Raw genomic sequence first — 19,541 nt, forward strand, 5'->3', positions numbered from 1 at the left:
GCCATCGGCATCATCATGGAGCAGTTTAACCCCAGCCTCTCCCTTTTCTCCCCTTTCCCAAATGAGCACGAGATACAGAAGTCTGAAATTGCACACCTTCAGATTCAGGGGCAATTTCTACGAAGGTGCAATCAGGCAACTGAACAGTCCTACCCCAATGGAGACCTTTGAGCTATCTTTAATCAGACTTTATTGGACTTTATCTAGCACTAAATGTAGGTATGTTGCAAAACCTTCAGCGGCACTGCAGTTCTGTCACTGCCCGTGTGCGCGACTTTGGCGCCTTTGAGAGGGGGGCGGGTTTAAAACGCCATTTTCTCTAGGCTATTGATATCGATGTTGTTCAGCCTGCTTAGTTGCTGACGAAAAATCGCTGCGACATTCGTTCGCTGCAGTTATTTTTAAACTAAGTGGGATCATTTAATTGCTATAGTAAATTAAAAATCATCTTCTAAAGCCGCGAACGCCGCAACGGGACGGATCTCATGTAGGGGACAAGGCAAGGTAGGCTGTTTATTTTGACATTAAAAAGTGATGCTTAAGTTCCCTTTAATCAAAATTTTAAGTTGCGAGAAGGTGACTTGGAGCCCATCTGAACCAGCAGTATTTTACATGCCAACATGGGCTTCAAATCCACCGCAATCGCAACGTTCCAAACCAGCGCGTTCCACAAAATCCCACTTGCAAGCTGATTTAAATGGCCATTAATTTACAGCAATTAAACACTAAATTCCTTCTATTTGGCCTATAAATTAATGACAATGAGATTTTAAAATCATGTTTTATTGTGAATTCTTGTGTGAATGTTCTTTGGACACTTGGGCTATTTAGAAATGTAAATCTTTTCTTAAGAAATGGATAGATGTTTAGATCTAGTAATTGAATTTTGGAATTAGCTACAATTGGGTAACTAACTCATTATATGCTTTAATTTCAGGTCATCCAAGTAAGATTGTTTAATATTTGTTTCAGAATACTTCAATCTAGAATAACTGAACATTTCTTTCAGTTCTCTTAATTTTTAATAAAGTTATGGCCATTTGACTGTCCTTGATCACAGCTTTTGTGTTAAGTCAATGGAAAAGCAATAGGGAACAAGATGCTAATTTCTGAGTGTGAAAATGGCCATAACTTATTTAATACTGAAGATATGAAAGTGAATTAGGTGTCAAATTAAATTTATTTTATGCTTGTGGGATAAATTGCAGACTTGCTTTTTAAAATCTCAACATTTTGTAACATTGCTACTAAATGTTATACCCTTTATCCTAGATCTGTACAATGTGGATGGCTTGATTGTAATCATGTTTAGTATTTTATTTTACTGGATAGCAGGCAATTAAAAAGCTTATCACTGTATATCAGTACACGTAACAATTGTAAACTAAACTAAATTAAACTGAGGTCTGACATTTTAGCCAGTAGCCACCTGATAAAACCAAAGTAAGAAATGGAAGCACAAAATTACTCATTATTCCTGGAATAAGTCAAGGAGAAAAATATACTGTTTTGCTGTGTTGGATAGACTTGAAAAAAGCGCTTAACCAGATAGAATGCAACAGTGAAAATAGACATTAGAATATACAATGGTGAGAATCACTTTTATCGGTGATAGGACAGTGGCCTTTGGAGAATAATGACGAAGGCAAAAACTCCATGAACAAACTCACAGTGCACTTGTGCGGCTTCTCCCCAGTATGTCGCCTCATATGTACCACAAGCATGTACTGGGCTTTGAATGGCTTCTGTTCTCGAGAGCATTCCAACCACCGGCACACAAACTCTTTCTTCTCTCCGTGGATGTGGTCATTGTTAATGTGCTGATTAGAGAATAAACAGGCAGAATATCAGTGGACATCTTGACACCTTGTCTGCAAATAAGTGTTTAGACTTCGTACAACGTGTTCTGTGAGTAGCAAAACTTATCAAGCTGAAGGGCCCGGAAATGTCACCTATCCATGTTTTCCAGTGATGCTACCTGACCCGTTGAGTTACTCCAACACTTTTGCAAATCAGCATCTGCAGTTCCTTGTGTCTCTATCAATTTATTTCAACTTTACAAAATTCTGATTCTTGGATGATCATCTTTACTTCAGTGTAAAAGGATGTCCTCCAAGTTTCTCAGTTCTGTTCATTGTAACTTTGATTGAAAATAAACAGAACTGGCATTAATGATCATACCTGCCCTTTTCTCAGGATCGGTACTGAAGTCTCTGAAAATCCACCCTGTCATTGTTTTGCAAATATTGCAAGTAAATATCCACCGTCTTACAACCTATCCATATTATTACATCATTTAATTCATTATTTTTAAACATCACTCATTTATTTTTTAGTTTTATTTAGAGATACAGCGCGGAAACAGGCCCTATGGCCCACCAAATCTGCACCGGCCAGCGATCCCCATGCATTAACAATACCCTACACACACTAGGGACAATTTACATTTATACCAAGCCAATTAACCTACAAACCTGTACATCTTTAGAATGTGGGAGGAGAATGTACAAACTCCATCACACAGCTTCTGTAGTCATGATCAAACCAGGTCCCTGGCACTGGAAGGCAGCAATTCTAGCACTGCGCCACAATGCTATGGATACTTTCAAGAGAGAGCCAGATAGGGCTCTTGAAGATAGCGGAGTCAGAAGATATAGGGAGAAGGCAGGAACGGGGTACTGATTGGGACTGATCAGCCATGATCACATTGAATGGTGGTGCTGACTCGAAGGGCCGAATGGCCTACTGCTGCACATATTGTCTATGCCGTCCCATGTTTTTTTTTTGCACTGTTGGAAAGCACCCTTGATTTCAAATCAAAATAATAGCAGCTAAGGCCCATTCCAGATTCTTAAAACAAAAAATCTAAGGTAACTCTCCTTTACTGAGGGAGTGTTGCATTGTCAGAAGTGCAATTAAACAGAGGGCCCAACTTTCCTCTCAGAAAGATGCAAAAGATTCTATGGTACTATTTTAAAGAAGAGGAGAGGAGAGGTAACTGGCCAGTCCTTACCCTGCGGTGAACCTTGCAAATTCAAGTACTCTGGTCATTAACTGGTTGTTTATAGGAACTAATTTTGTGTAAACCAGCTGCCATGTCTCCTTCAATTTGACACACAATCCTTTCCCTGGATAGAAAACATAGAAAATAGGTGCAGGAGTAGGCCATTCGGCCCTTCGAGATCTGAAACATTTTGGGATCTTAATCTAATTGAAATTCTAATCTCAATCAAAATATAAGACACATCAAGAGTCAAGAGTGTTTAATTGTGATATTTACCAGGAATTGAATAACAAAGCTATTAGCTGTTGCAATAACATGACAATAAAATATACAACAATCAATAATTAATAATCAGTAATACTAGATAGCAAGACCACAATAATCTTTCCTTCTTTGTAAACTCACTGGTCAAACACTTTTCATTAAGAAGTGATGAAGACAATTCTTTGGGGTTTAGACTCAATTCCTGAGTATAAAAGCTCGCGGGTCATGTGGTAGCACTATAAAACTTAGGTGAAGCCACATTTGGAGTATTTTGTGCTCCATTACTGTTCTGGTCATCACATTACAAAAAGGATAGTGTTGGTCTTGGAGAAGGTTCACAAGGAGGTTGTCAGTGTTAAAGATTATTCGCGACAAGGAAAGGTTGGGCAAACTTGGATTGTTTATCAAGCATTAGAGGCTGAAGGGCACCCTGATAGAAGTAAGCAAAATTATGTGAGACAGGAGAGTCGGAGTCTATTTCCCAGGGTCGAAATGTCAAATGCTTGAGGCCACAGATTTAAGGTAAGAGGGAGAGAATTGAAAAGTTTACAAGGCAAGTTTTTTTACACAGAGGATGGTAGGTGCTTGGAACATGCTGCCAGGGGAGATGATGAAAGCAGATATGATAGCTATGTTTAAGAAGCACTTAAACAGGGACATGAATAGCCAGGGATTAGAGCGATACATACCATGTGGGATTAGTTTAATTTAGCATGCTGGTCAGTGTAGATGGTGCGATGAAGGGCATCGCATGTTGCTATGTTGCATTGTTCTATGTTCTGTCTGTGGGAGTGTGAAGATATAATATAAGACGTAAAGAATTCTGCCTTAATACCAAGAAAATCTGTCAGGATGCTCACTCCTTCTAAATGTGAATCAGTTGCTTCAGGGGTTTATTATTGAAACACTGGTTGGGAAAATATAACAACATTGCGAAAAGGAAGTGAAGCTTGCAGTGCTATAAGTGTACCAGAAGAGGGCTCATCAGTTTCACTTTTGTGTTAAACCTGGATTTTATGCCTGATTTTCTCAGCAGTTCTGTTTGGAAAGGCAGGAAGTCTTCAGCATAGAAGTCAGTCTGTTTCAGGACTCCTGTATAAATGTGCTCGTCTTGCATTTAATGACCACTTTGCAGATGCACTCCACTGGAAAACTCCCCATGAAATCCAGTGGTGGGGCAGGAGTTTGCTGCAGTTGGCCAGCATTCATGCAATGAGATCTGACTTGGATCCTGCACTAAGTTAGACCAGGTGAAGGACCCACATGCCCATTCATTTGCTTGTAGGTTGTAGGGATCTGGGCAAGACAAAAACATTCAAATTATTGAACGGAACTGTGGTACAGCATTAGACTTGCGCCAGAGACCCGGGTTCAATCCTGACCACAGGTGGTGTCTATGTGGAGTTTGTACCGTCTTCTTCCCGTGACCTCCGGGGGTTTTCTCCGGGTTAATTGGCTTGGTTTAATTGTAAATTGTCCCTAGTGTGTGTAGGATAGTGCTAGTGTGCTGGTCGGTGAGGACTCGGTTGGCCGAAGGGCCTGTTTCCGTGCTGTACCTCCAAACTAAACTAAACTATTTCTGTGTCATTCAATGCTTTTTGATAGTTATAGTTGATTTTTAAAACAAATAATCTTAAAAATGTCAAATAACTAGAAAAATCTTGATAGATTTAACTATCATCAAAGAAGGGACGGAGCCTTGTTAAAAGTTAAAGACGCGTCAATCAGGTCAAGTCGTTATCACAAGCACAAGTACAGTGAAGCATAGGGTGCAGTAAAAATCTTGTTTGCAGCAGCATGACAAGCTCATAGACTCAAACACACAACATATAAATTTACACACGTTATATAGACTATAAAGGGGCTGTCCCACTTGGGCGACCAAATTGGCGAGTTTAGTAGAGTTTAGGAGAGTTTTAAAAAACGTCATGTAGAAGACCTCGTTCGACTATGTAGAAGACTTGCTTCGACTAGCTACGACTAACTTCGGAAAAATTGGACACCGAATAGTGGAGAGTGAAGACGACCTCCTTCAATCTCCTTCGACCTCCCTTCGACTATGATGAAGACTATCTACGACTACCTTTGATTACCTTCGACTACCCTCGATTACCTACGACTAACATGCCGACCTACTACGACTAAACCTACGAGTAAAAAAAGTATCGATTTTTTCCAAGGCGACCTTTTTTACATGTTGAAAAATACGCCGCGACCTAGCTGAGGCCTCGAGTACACGGGTACTACTCTCGAGCATGAAGGAGAGTTACAAAGACCTCCTACGACCTCGTGTCAACCATGCTGCGAGTATGAGAAGAGGGCAAACTGGCCAGAACTCGCGGATTAGGTCGCCCAAGTGGGACAGCCCCTTTAATTGCACACAATATCTTTTATGCAAACAAACAAATCAAGACAAAAGCAACCCAAAGGAGTTCTGAGGGTAGGGCTTATTCCGGCCCACATACTTGAATTGTGCTATTCAAGGTCCTGCCCCATTCAGGACCACGTAAAGTAGCTCCAAGTCCCCTGGCACAGATGAGATTATCTTTCTGAATCCAGCAAGGGAGTCTCTGATGGAATGGGTAACAAGGACAATGAGTGCAGGCATCTTAGGAAAATCTAGACCAAAGCATTTTCTGGATCTGCATATTCATGAGCTTCTAAATTCTTGCCATATTTCCCCCATAGCGCATGTGTACTTCACTTTAACAAAGAGGTGCCAGGTGTTGGAGGACTTAGAAATGCTGTCAGGCAAAGCAATTTTAAACAATGGATTAAGTGTTGTTAGGTGCTGTCAATACCACGCTCTTCCTGACCTGCTCCATGGTAAACAGATGTCATTCTTTATGAAGGATGCTTCTCTTATCACTTTTGGTCTAAAGAATTATCTGTGGACATTCTTCCACACACTGCCGGATATTCAGCAATTTCATGGCCATGTAGTTAGTACGGGGGGGGGGGGGGGGGGGGTAACAGGCCCTTCGCACCAACAGTCAACCACCCAATCACACTCATCTCACATTCATCCCACTCTTCATTCTCCGCACATTCTCACCGACTTTTCTCAACATTCTACCATCAATCCACACTTGGGGCAATTTACATTGGCCATTTAACCGAACTACCTGCGCATCTTTGGTTAGGATATCCGAGCACACACTGAAACCCGTGTGGTTAAAAAGCTTCAGCTTTATTCTTCTAAAGCCAGAGCCCAATTTCTTTCTCAACATCTGCTGCTGTAATATGTTGGTGACTATACTGCAAAAACAGTGGAACAACACACAAACAAATAAGAAAACAACCTGTTTAAGAAGAAACTGCAGATGCTGGAAAATCAAAGGTACACAAAAATGCTGGAGAAACTCAGCGGGTGCAGCAGCATCCATGGAGCGAAGGAGATAGGCAACGTTTCGGGCCGTAACCCTTCTTCAAAACAACCTGATGCCAATTTAATAATTTACACCATATATGATTACTCGCCTTTTGCCAGTTCCAAAAATCGATAGACAAACAAGTATGTGCACTTCTCTCAGAGTCTGCAACAAGAGTCTCCCTCACTCACAGAAACCTTATTTCAGAATCCTTGCAAGCTGCCTCTGCTGTGATGCGTCGCACATGTCACTCTGCAGCTTAGTTCAGCACCATCGAGCCGAGTGGGGAATCTTCCATTTTTGATTAATAAAACGTTTGCATTCATAGACGGAAGAGGCATTTGCCTGCATTGCAAGGTTCCCCTCAGCACATTTATTTGTAGCACTCTTGTCTTTAGACATTTCCTTGTAAGTGCTGTTTGCTCAAGGAAGCATCTGTCAGTGTGCACTGCTTTTCATCAGGTTCCTCTGCCTCATTGATGGCCTCTGTCATCATTGCAGTCAGGCCTTACCAGCCTGCCTGAGGAGTTGAAAGGGTATTGTTTGTTTGTGGTGACACTCTTTAAAGGACACGTGTGAAATGTGGGGTTCATATGATCATAAGTAGTAGGAGCAGAATTAGGCCATTCAGCCAATCAAAACTACTCTGCCATTCAATCATGGCTGATCTATCTCTCCCTCCTAACCCCATTCTCCTCCTAAATATATCCACAGGCTTGGCCTCCACAGCCTTCTGTGGCGAAGACTTCCACAGATTCACCACCCTCTGACTAAAGAAAGTTATATTTCACATCAAGTTTGTTGTCATATGCAAGTGGAGACAGGAACAGTGGATTTCTTACTTGCAGCAGCATCACTTGCACATGGACTCAAACAAAGTGGAAAAAGACTCAGTCGACATACAGCAAAAAAACAAAGTACTCGAGTAACTTAACTTATCGGGCAGCATGTGTGAGGGAATGGATAGTTCTTCAGGTCGGGGCCCTTCTTCAGACTTGGCCAAGACCTTACTGATGACAGTCTTGACTTCTCCATTCATACCCGCTACAATCTCAACCCTCCAATCGTACAGCCCTCCACTCCTTCAGTGCCAATCCCAATAATATCATCAAATCTACTGACATGGGAGGTGCAATTGTGGATGGATCAATACCGTACTGAGGCCAGGCGACAACTCTCGGACAACTACCACCCTTTGACCATGACCCCACTGACGAACACCAGGCCACCATCTTCCAAACCATCATACGTCTGAAGAAGGGCCTCGACTGAAACATTATCTGTCCATTCCCTCCACAGATGTTTCCTGACCAGCTGAATTCCTCCCACTCTTTGTACTTTGCTTAAGATTCCAGTATCCGCAGTTTCAGTCAACATAGACTCAGGCAAGTGGATGCAAACGGTTCTATTGCACTTTGTAAAACAGTTTGTTGTCATATTCTCTAATACCCAGGCCAACATTCCTCTCTTCATTCCCTGTTCCAAATTTAGTTAAATGACCATTCAAACTCCTTTGAATTATGTGGGAGCACTCAAGTTAGATCGCCAGCATTGCTTACAAGAATGCTGACACATTTTAGATGTTTTGTTAGTCATGAAAAGCTTTGAAAGATCTGAAGTGCCGCAAATGCAATATTTTCAGTCCTGTGGAGCTCATCACTGGCATCACAAAGTGAACAATAAACAACATCAAAAAAACAATTAGATGGAGAGCCTTTAAGATTGGGGAATACAGTTGAATGTGGAGCATTGGGTAGGACCTCTTGACCTCTAGGGAGAGAAGGGCATTGAGAAGGGTCTGACCCTATTTTAAAGGTATTACAGTCATGTATCAAAATCTCAGCCCAGAGCATACATGTGCTGAGGGTATCAGTAGTGGCACAGATCAGACAGCACAGAAACAGGTCCTTCAGCCAACTAAGTCCAAAGCAAACATCAAATATCCATCTGCATTGATCTTTCTTTTCAGCATCTGGCCTGCAGTCTTGTTCGTTAAATATATTTACAAAATCATTTAAAGCATTGTTTCAGTTCACCAATCCTCAGATGAGAGTTACCAACTTAAATAAAGTGCTCAAGAATTGCAGGGCATCATCGAAAAGAAACAAAAACGCTATTTCTGAAAACTGAGATAATTTATGAGAAACAGGCAAAATAAAATATCTCAGAAGTTCTACGCCAGAATAACAATAGTTGTTGTTAAAATTAAAGAATGGTTTGGAGGATTCATATCACCATAAGTGATATGAATCCGCCATCATTTTACTGATGTATGTGCATAGAATGCATGAGCAGTAGTGAGCTGGATTAGATTTGTTCTGCTTTTCATGACCAGAACATATTTTGGTAATATTCCACATTGTCAGACAGATACTAATGTTGCAGCTGTACTTTGCAGCTACTAATGGAGCACAGATCTTGAGTACAACACTGGGATGTTGTTTGGTCTCTTAATCTTTGCTGTGTCTGGTGCACTCAACAATTACTTGATATCACATGAATTGAAACTGAAGAAGGGTCCGAAGAAGGGTCCTGACTTATAGAAACTTACAAAATTCTTAAGGGGTTGGACAGGCTAGATGCAGGAAGATTATTCCCAATGTTGGGGAAGTCCAGAACTAGGGGTCACAGTTTAAAGATAAGAGGGAAGTCTTTTAGGACCGAGATGAGAAAATCATTTTTCACACAGAGAGTGGTGAATCTGTGGAATTCTCTGCCACTGAAGGTAGTTGAGGCCAGTTCATTGGCTATATTTAAGAGGGAGTTAGATGTGGCCCTTGTGGCTAAAGGGATCAGGGGGTATGGAGAGAAGGCAGGGATGGGATACTGAGTTGGATGATCAGCCATGATCATATCGAATGGCGGTGCAGGCTCGAAGGGCCGAATAGCCTACTCCTGCACCTATTTTCTATGTTTCTATGTTTCTATGACTTGAAACATCACCTATCCATGTCCTCCAGAAATGCTGCCTGACCCATTGAGTTACTCCAACACTTTGTGACCTTTGAATTGAATCGAATTGGCTTTTGTGATGGTAGAGATTTCAGGAGGAGGTCTGGATGCATCATCTATTTGGCCCTTCTGGCTGAACATGGTTGCCTTTGTCTTCAGTGCTCATATGTGTCTTAGCATTGTTGAGAATGGGGACATTCTGGAACCTCCTCCTTCAGTTAGCTGTTTGCTTGTCCACCACCTTTCCTGACTAATTGTGGCAGAACCATAGTGTGTTGATCTGGCCCATTGGTTGGAATATAATTTAGTTCTGTCTATTGCTTTTTTTTCCTGTTTGCATGCAATAAGTTTTGTATTGCCCATCACACTTATTAAACCAGGGTTGATAGTAATGGTAGAGTGAAGATTATGTGGAGTCATGAGGTCTGATTGCAAAAGTGTACACTTCTGTTAATATGATTCACAGTACTTCATAGATTCAGTTATCAGCTGTTTTGAATCTGTGTGATGCCACATGATATGGTAGAGGGTGTCCTCAGTGTGAAGATAGGACTCAATCTCCACAAGTTCCACTATATTTGAGGAGCTCCACAATCTTCGCTATATTTAAGAGGGAGTTGCTATATTCAAGAGGGAGTTAGATGTGGCCCTTGTGGCTAAAGGGATCAGGGGGTATGGAGAGAAGGCAGGCACAGGATACTAAGTTGGATGATCAGCCATGATCATATTGAATGGCGGTGCAGGCTCGAAGGGCCAAATGGCCTTCTCCTGCACCTATTTTCTATGTTTCTAAGTGCTGTGTGGTGGTCATTTCTACCAGTGGACAGATTATTTTGCCACCAATGGATCAGAGAGGACACGGTCAGTTAAACTTATCCTCAAGTTGGTTCACTCATTGCAGCCGCAAAGACATCAGCTGATGGAGGATTACCCCTGTAGTTGGTAATCAGGGAGAGGTTTCCTTCCCACGTGTGATATGGGGGGAAGGCAGGAACGGGGTACTGATTGTGGATGATCAGTCATGATCACAATGAATGGCGGTGTTGGCTCGAAATACCAAATGGCCTCCTCCATTGTCTATGTTTCTATGACATGACCCCGTGAGACCACATGCGATTTGGAGTCAATACTGAGGCTTCCAATGTTTCTCCAGTCTGCCTATGAACAACTGTGCTACCATTTCTTGTGAGTTGGTCCTGCTGAAGAGATGGAATGTATCCAGGAAATGTGATGGAGGAGTGTGAGCAATTTTTCTACAAAAATGCCATGCATAAATATATACAATTTTGATTTTCCTTCCTTTTGACTTGCTTTCTCATCTCTTTTACAAATGTTTTGTAGGCTTCACAAAGAGACAGTTGAATCCATAAATCAACTCTCTGAACCCCACCCACTCCTCTCCCTGTCATAATATGTGACAATGGAGTTATTAGCACCAATGGTTCCCTGCACAGCATAGTACATCAATTGATCAAAAAGAAAGGCCAATTCATTTTTACATTGCACAAACAAGTAAAACAAAAATAACTGGCAGTTTTAAGCTGCAAAGAAGGGATTATAATTTATTTTCCAGTCAACAGAACACGACCCCCCCAATTTCCTTTAGGGATTGGCTGGCATAGACCACTCATGTGAATTATCTTAGTTTAGAGATACAGCACGGAAACAGGCCCTTCAGCCCACGGATGCCGTGCCGACCAGCGATCACCCCGTACACTAGCACTATCCTACACATATCCTACACTGTCCTACACTAAGGACAATTTATAATTTTTTACCAAAGCCAATTAACCTACAAACCTGCACGTCTTTGGAATGTGGGAGGAAACTTGAGCACCTGGAGAAAACCCACGCGGTCACAGGGAGAATGTACAAACTCCGTACAGACAGCACCCGTAATCTGGATCAAATCCGGGTCTCTGGCTCTGTAAGGCAGCAACTCTGCCGCTGCGCCACACGGCCGCCACCGTGTCTTCTTGAAGATAAATTACGTTTGACAAACCTGAGTGTAATAATAGATAGAGCTGGCGAAGGGAAAATGGTTATTCAGTGGATTTTCAGAGAGCATTTTGAAACATTTTACAAAATGAACGTTAACAGATTGGAGGTTCCTGGGATTAATGGCTGAACAGAGAGGAACTTGACCTCTCAAGGGTCAGGAGAAATTTACTGGAAGCGTTCAAATTTAAAATGATTCTATTACCTAAAGAATAATTGTTCCCACTCGAAAAAAAAATTACTAATCAGAGAAGAACGATTTAAGATAGGAGGAGGCATTTTTTTAAAACAACAAGTAATGCACAGAAACATACACTATCCAACCGGACCCCACTACTGGCCACATCTTCTCATCTTCACCCCTTACTGCTTTCTGCAGAGACCGTTCCCTCCGAAACTCCCTAGTCAACTCGTCCCTTCCCACCCAAACCACCCCCTCCCCAGATACCTTCCCCTGTAACCGCAGGAGATGCAACACCTGTCCCTTTACCTCCCCCCTCGACTCCATCCAAGGACCCAAACAGTCTTTCCAGGTGAGGCAGAGGTTCACCTGCGCCTCCTCCAACCTCATCTACTGTATTCTCCGTTCCAGGTGTCAACTTCTCTACATCGGCGAGACAAAGCGCAGGCTCGGCGATCGTTTTGCTGAACACCTCCGCTCAGTCCGTCTTAACCTACCTGATCTCCCGGTGGCTCAGCACTTCAACTCCCCCTCCCATTCCCAATCTGACCTTTCTGTCCTGGGCCTCTTCCATTGTCAGAGTGAGGCCCAGCGCAAAGTGGAGGAATATCACCTCACAATTCGCTTGGGTAGTTTACACCCCAGCAGTAAGAACATTGATTTCTCTAACTTCAGATAGCCCTTACTTTCCCTCTCTGTCCCCTCCCCCCTCCCAGTTCTCCCACTAGTCTTACTTTCTCCATCTACATTCTATCTTTGTCCCGCTCCCTCCCCTGACAACAGTCTGAAGAAGGGTCTTGACCCGAAACGTCACCCATTCCTTCTCTCCAGAGATGCTGCCTCACCCGCTGAGTTACTCCAACACTTTGTGTCTATCAGAAAGCAAGTTGGGAATAGATTAAACTTGAATCTTGTGTGATAACACGATGTATACTGTAGAAGAGAGGTTTGAAGGGATAATCAGAAGATTAATTGTGTAACTGTTTAAAACAACAGTCACAGGTAAATTGTGGTCACAGCTCTTTTTCTGTCCTCTATTGTTCCATTTTGATACCAATCCTCTCATGCGCCAACTCATTTGTCGAATCACTGAGGGAATCCAGAGTTATTTTTAATCTTTGGTCCTAAGTGTATGCGTTCCATGTATCTGTATAAATCAGAGTTTCATGATCTGAGTAAATCAAACACATGGAAATAACTGCAGCTTCATTGGTTACATGCCATAAATAACAATTTATTTCAACAGCGTGAATGTTTTGACCAATTTTCTCATCATTGAATCTCTATGAAACAAACATCATTTTACAACCGCGCAAGTGTGAATGGAATGAGAATCAAAGCTTAACTGAAATGAACTGGCAGCAAAGTTGAGCCTGAGTCAGGAAACTGCCAGTGAGAAGACTCTTTAAACAATGTTTCCATAGCAATTCAGCAAGGAATTAAATTAAAGTTATTGGTTTATTCAACAGTGCAGCCTTTGTAAAAAGGAAGAACTGAAATAAACTGCAGCTTTGCCGGCACCAGCTCTAACCTTGTGAAGATTCGTGCAGGCAACATTTTTTTTAGAATTATAGCACATTTAAAAACATTTTTGTACGGTTACAGATATTTAGCAAATTGTTTTAAGGTCTCTCTGCATAATTCTAGGAAGCTGGAGGATTGGAAGCTTCATGATGGTCTCCCATATTGGAATTTTGGAAAGAGCCCAGTGAAGAGCAGCCATTTCCCCATCAATGTCCCTCAGGGTAAGCTGGTCCAGAGGGTCCAGAAGTCGCGGAGGGTTACACAGAGTGTGCCGTGCGCAGCTGAAGGGATCCTAGAGGTTGCTTCGCAGTGGTGAAGGGATCCCAGTGGGTGCTGTGGCTTACGGAGGAAGCTGCACGCAAGACCTAGTGGATCACACCGAACATAAGAATCAGTGGATCACACCGAACACAAAACCTAGTGGATCACACCGAACATAAGACCTAGTGGATCACACCGAGCACAGGAATCAGTGGATCACAACAAACACAAGGCTCAGTGGATCACATGGAACACAAGACCCAATGGATCACACGACGCAGTGGATCACACCGAACACAAGACCCAGCGGTCCATGGCCTCCAGAAGCAAGGAAGATGGAACTGGCGACAGACCCGGTGGGAGTGGAGCAAGGCTGGTAGGGGAGGAGAGGGAACCGGGGCCTGGACTACCCCATTAAAGTCAGCTGTAGTAGGTGTCCCCGGGGTACAAAGGTGGACAGGTGAGGAGAGGATGTCAGTTGCTGGTTGACCAAGGAAGGCGATGGCTGGAGGTGCTCAGCAGTCTGGGGCTTGCCAGAATCGGGCACCGCTCATAACCACTTGAGCATGGACTGGACTTGGAAAATGGTGCCAAACCAAGGCACCAGTAGACTACTTCTATACAACTGCTAATTGGGGATGGATAATGGTGATACTCTGTTGGGCTGTTTGTAAGAAAATAATTTCACAGTGCGTTTGTACTGTGGACAAACGTTGATTGTTCTCTCTGGAGCACTGGAGGCCGATTAGTGAGCCGATACATTTATGAGAGGCATTGGCAGGGTAAACAGTCCAAGTCTTTCTCCTATGATGGAAATGTGAAATACTAGAGCACATAGGTTGAAGAGAAGAGACGGAACACAGAGAGTGTTTGGTCCCTGGAACACAGAGAGTGGTAGGTACCTAGAACCATAAGTGATAGGAGCAGAATTAGGCCATTCGGCCCATCAAGTCTACACCACCATTCAATCATGGCTGATCTATCTCTCCCTCCTAAACCCATTCTCCTGCCTTCTCCCCTAGATACCCATATTAATCACTGAGAGTGGTAGGTGCCTGGAATGTGCTGCGGTTAGATGCTGGAAACAGATATGAGAGTAATGATTCAGAGGCATTTGGACAGGCATGAGATCGGCAGGGAATGGAGGTATCGCGACCATGTACAGGCAGATGCAATTAGTTTACATTGGCAACATAGCTGGCAGTTTCATGGTGTGCTGAAGGATCTGTTCCTTTACTGTTCTATGTTCTAAATGATGGGAGAGAACTATCTCAACCTTTCTCCTGGCCTCATGTCATGTTACCAAAATTCTTTTAGCTAAAAGTCTGGAAATGGCAACCCGATGAATAACAGCATTTTTAAAAGCAAATTTAAAAGCACCCTGGAGACAAAAAAAACTACAGATGCTGGAGCCTTGAGTCAAACACAAAGGGCTGGAGGAACTCAGCGGGTCGGGGAGCATCTGTGGATGAAATGTATAGGTGACGTATCGGATCAGGATCCTTCTTCAGATTCAGATTCAAAGTTATTGTCATTGTGCAGTGTACAGTACAGAGACAATGAAATGCAGTTAGCATCTCGCTAGAAGAGCAACGTAGAATATGAGTAATAAATAAATATATTTACGTGCATACAGTCTTCAGACTGCAGTCAGGAAACTGTTAGTTAGGTTTTTCAGACTTTCCTTCCAGCTTCTTCTATCTGATTCTCTCTCTCTCTCTCTCTCTCCATTATATATATATAGAGAGGGAGAATCAGAAGCTGGAAGGAAAGTCTGAAAAATCTAACTAACAGTTTATATATATACATATATCTTTCTATGGCTTTCGACAGCACCCCTGTTAGCCAGCTGATCGAGATTTGCTGAGGAGGCAAGTGGAACTGAGCTCAATGGTCATTCAGCCTCAAAGGTCTTAATAGACAATAGACAATAGGTGCAGGAGTAGGCCATTTGGCCCTTCGAGCCAGCACCGCCATTCAATGTGATCATCCACAATCAGTACCCTGTTCCTGTCTTCTCCCCATATCCATTAACTCCGCTATCCCTAAGAGCTCTATCTAACTCTCTTAAAAGCATCCAGAGAACCAGCCTCCATCTGAGGCAGAGAATTCCACACACTCACAACTCTCTATGAAATGCCTCATCTTGCTTCTTAATTTGAAGTTAGAACCATCTCGATAAAAATTCTGAAGTAGCAGAATATGTCCCATTACAGATCCATGAGTCATTATCCCAGGAAAGCGTTCTCCATCATTATGTTATCAATTGTTCAAACTATTTTCGAAGCATCAGGATAATAACACTCTTTTCAAGTACCAAGACTGTTAGCAAATAATAATGATTTATGTGCAATGGCTACAAGTATATTGCCTATATCATACCTTTTAAGTGGACTTAAAATATATCAACGTTTTATTAGCAAACACATTTTACTCAAAATATAATTTAGTGAAGATAGTTGCATTATATAAAACCATTTAAAATTTGAGAATGCCTTTGTTGTGAATTACATTTGTAGGAAATTATTTGCAGTTTAATAAAAGACAATCAAGGTCAATCAAAAGAAAGTTACAAAAAATATCCTCCACAGTGTAATCCTAATGGGATTAGTATTATTTTACATGAGTCCAAACTACACACCAATAAATGAAAATTTTAAAATGCTGATGCTAGAAATAAGAAATAAAAATTGAAAATGCTGGAACCAATCAGCAGATTATGCAGGGTCAGACTGAAATATAAACAAGGAGTTACATTTCACTTGTCCATTTGGAATGGAAACCATTTTAGAGCCTAAAACGCCACAACACAAATGGGCAACATGCACGCACACATACAGCCACATACACACTCTCCAATTGTTAAATATGTAACATCATATTGAAAAATACAAAATGTAAAGTTAAAAGGTCAATCAAAATAAAGTTACAAAAAATATCCTCCACAGTGTAATCCTAATGGGATTAGTATTATTTTATATGAGTCCAAACTACACACCAATAAATGAAAATTTAAAAATGCTGATGCTAGAAATAAGAAATAAAAATTGAAAATGCTGGAACCAATCAGCAGATTATGCAGGGTCAGACTGAAAAACAATCTTTGACCAGGGTGGCATGGTGGCGCAGTGGTAGAGTTGCTGCCTTACAGCGCCTGAGACCCGAGTTCAATCCTAACTATAGGTGCTGTCTGTACAGAGTTTGTATGTTCTCCCCGTGACCTGCGTGGGTTTTCTCCGAGATCTTCGGTTTCCTCCCACACTGCAACCACGTACAGGTTTGTAGGTTAATGGCTTGGTATTAATGTAAATTGTCCCTAGTGTGTAAAATATAGTGCAAGTGTGTGGGGATCGCTGGTCGGTGTGGACTTGATGGGCCGAAGGGCCTGTTTCCACATGCATCTACAAACTAAACCTGTATCTCTAATCTGTAGGCCCTGTATCTCTAAACTAAAGTAAACTAAAAGCTAAAAACATATTAACCCCATTTCTCTTTCGAAAGATGCTGCTCAAACTGCCGAGTGCTTCCATCATTTTATGCTTTTATTTCCAACTATTTAACTCGGTCACAGAGGGAGGAAATAGTATTAGAAACATAATTTGAATAGGGACTAGGTATTGCAGATTTCCTGAATGAAGTGTGATTGTATTCGATATATTCGTGCTTTGCCTGCCTTAGGAAGGTTTGCTGGCAATTGCAGTATTGGCTGAGATGGGACATCAGTATCTTTTGAGAAAGCAAAGGTTGCGAGGCGAAATAAGACTATGTGTTTCTTTCTACACCAGTAGAACAAAGTAAAAGAGAGCAGGTGACATGAAATATTGTGGAAGATTTTGATGCATGAGTGTTGCTTGGGAAGAACGATGTCCACTACTGTTTGTGATTATGGATCACACCCTGCCCTAATAACAAGTTTTATTTAATCAATAATTTTCATGCTGAATAGACAGCCCAATCCCAGAAAATCGACAAGCAGGCACTGATAGCAGTGCAACTGGTTATTAATCTTTACCCTACCAGTTCATCTACTAACTACTGCATAAGCACAACAAGATAGATTTAACAGTTACAAATACCCAAGTATCTCAGAAGATGAACAAAGTCTTTCCAGTGGCCTGAATAGATTTATATAATACAATCACAAAAAGACTGCATTTTAAGCAATTTTACAAATCGGTTGGGTCTGGATTGTTACTTAGCCCTCAATGTAATCAATTAAAGGCTGGTAAATCAGACTTTTTCTTTCAGATGTCAATCGCCATATTGCTTTACTGGGAAACACGACATCTATGTTTCACCAAAGGCTTTTTCATCACAAACTCTGATAGTGAGGATAGATAAGCAGAATAATCGGTGCTGATCAAAAAAAAAATCTGCATTATACCAATTAAAGTCCCTGCCAGCAGCAAAATGGTACAGCTCTCAAACTCCACTGTAGTTTATCTCGCCTGAACACAAGGAGGGAGAACAGGAAAGAACGTTCTTTCATTTTCGACTGACAACTTTTATCTCCTTCTGCTGGATATGGAATCTCAGTTGTCTGTAGGGCACAGGACTTATACGTGTAGATGCATTGTTTTTGTTAATATTCTTAAAAACAGCAATGTCACATCTAGACTAAAATGGAAAGCAATAACCATTTAGCAACTGACAGTGAATGACCTGCAAGTGACCATTGTTCCTTTTGAGACATCGCACAAATTTGCTACTTATTTAAATGGGATTTTTATCTGTCATCTCAGTCAGATACAACAATAAACTAAAAGCTTCCACTGAAACCACAAGCAAATAAATATGAAACAGTCATTTAAATTCTATTTTGTTATTATCAACAAAAAAAAGCTGCTCATTCAGAACACCACTTCAATTCCCAGTCCTGAGAGCTGATCTCACTGTTCAGACAGCAGTGAGCTCATTATAATTGGCTTTGCACAGAGCAGGGCAATGATCTGAGTTTCCAATGTTGTTTTCAAACCACTTCAGGTAGCCTCGGAATTGGAGATCGCCCCATTTTGCTGAGATAAATTGGGCTGCAAGTAGCTTTAAAGCCATTTGGATCCCCTGTAAAATTTCATGGAAATGGGCAAAAGGGGCATGCGCAACGCACACCGATTCAACTGTACCTCATTGTTCCTGTTGGGAGCTGTGTGTAGAGCTTACAGCTCTGGTATTGTTGCCATGCAAACAGCTGGGATGTGAGTTATTGCTGAAAGAGCTCTCACTCATTATTGCCACTGTACAGCAGCAGAGGCATCATGGGATTGGTGTGGCTGAGTGACATTGAATAGAATTGAATACATTTTATGAGCCAAATATGAATACACAAGGAATTTGCCTTGGTGCTTTGCTCGCAAGTAACAACACGATATACAGTAGACAATTAAAAATAAAACATTATAATTCAAACATGTGAAGAATGAAATAAAATAGCAGAGCACAAGGAGGCTACAGACTTTTGGCTGTTGAGTAGAGCTACTGCTACTGGAAAAAAGCTGTTTTCATGTCTGGCTGTGTCGGCTTTGACAGTCCGGAGTCGCCTTCCAGAGGGAAGTGATTCAAAGAGTTAGTTGCCAGAGTGTGAGGGGTCAGAGATGATCTTACCCGCTCGCTTCCTGGCCCTTGCAGTGTACAGTTCATCAATGGGGGGGAAGATTGCAGCCAATAACCTTCTCGGCTGATCGAATGATGTGCTGCAGCCTCCGGATGTCGTGCTGGGTGGTTGAGCCAAACCAGACCATGATGGAGAAGGTGAGGACAGATTCTACGATGGCCGTGTAAAACTGAACCATCATGGCGCTCTCTTTTCCATTCTGGCCTCTTCCGCTGGTGCTAAACTGGTTTGTTTGATTCTTGTGCAATGTTTGGTCCCAAACCTTTGGAAGCTGTGGGCTTATCGATGGTCAGTGATTGCAGCAGACAGGATTCACTAAGGGCTGCTACTCTTCATCATTTATATCAATGATTTGGATGAATTCTCTCCCCATTT

General features: G+C 41.9%; 1 protein-coding gene across 2 annotated transcripts in view; it reads right to left on the minus strand.

Moving 5' to 3' along the window:
• gli3 (GLI family zinc finger 3) overlaps nucleotides 1-19,541 on the minus strand; it is a 380,662-nt gene that overhangs the window by 27,412 nt on the left and 333,709 nt on the right. For both annotated transcript variants that reach the window (XM_033019985.1, XM_033019986.1), the window contains exon 11: nucleotides 1,671-1,820. In XM_033019985.1, the coding sequence (XP_032875876.1) occupies nucleotides 1,671-1,820 (150 nt within the window). The remainder of the gene's footprint in view (nucleotides 1-1,670; nucleotides 1,821-19,541) is intronic.

This window comes from Amblyraja radiata, chromosome 4 (assembly GCF_010909765.2).
Source record: "Amblyraja radiata isolate CabotCenter1 chromosome 4, sAmbRad1.1.pri, whole genome shotgun sequence".
Taxonomy (NCBI): Eukaryota; Metazoa; Chordata; class Chondrichthyes; order Rajiformes; family Rajidae; genus Amblyraja; species Amblyraja radiata.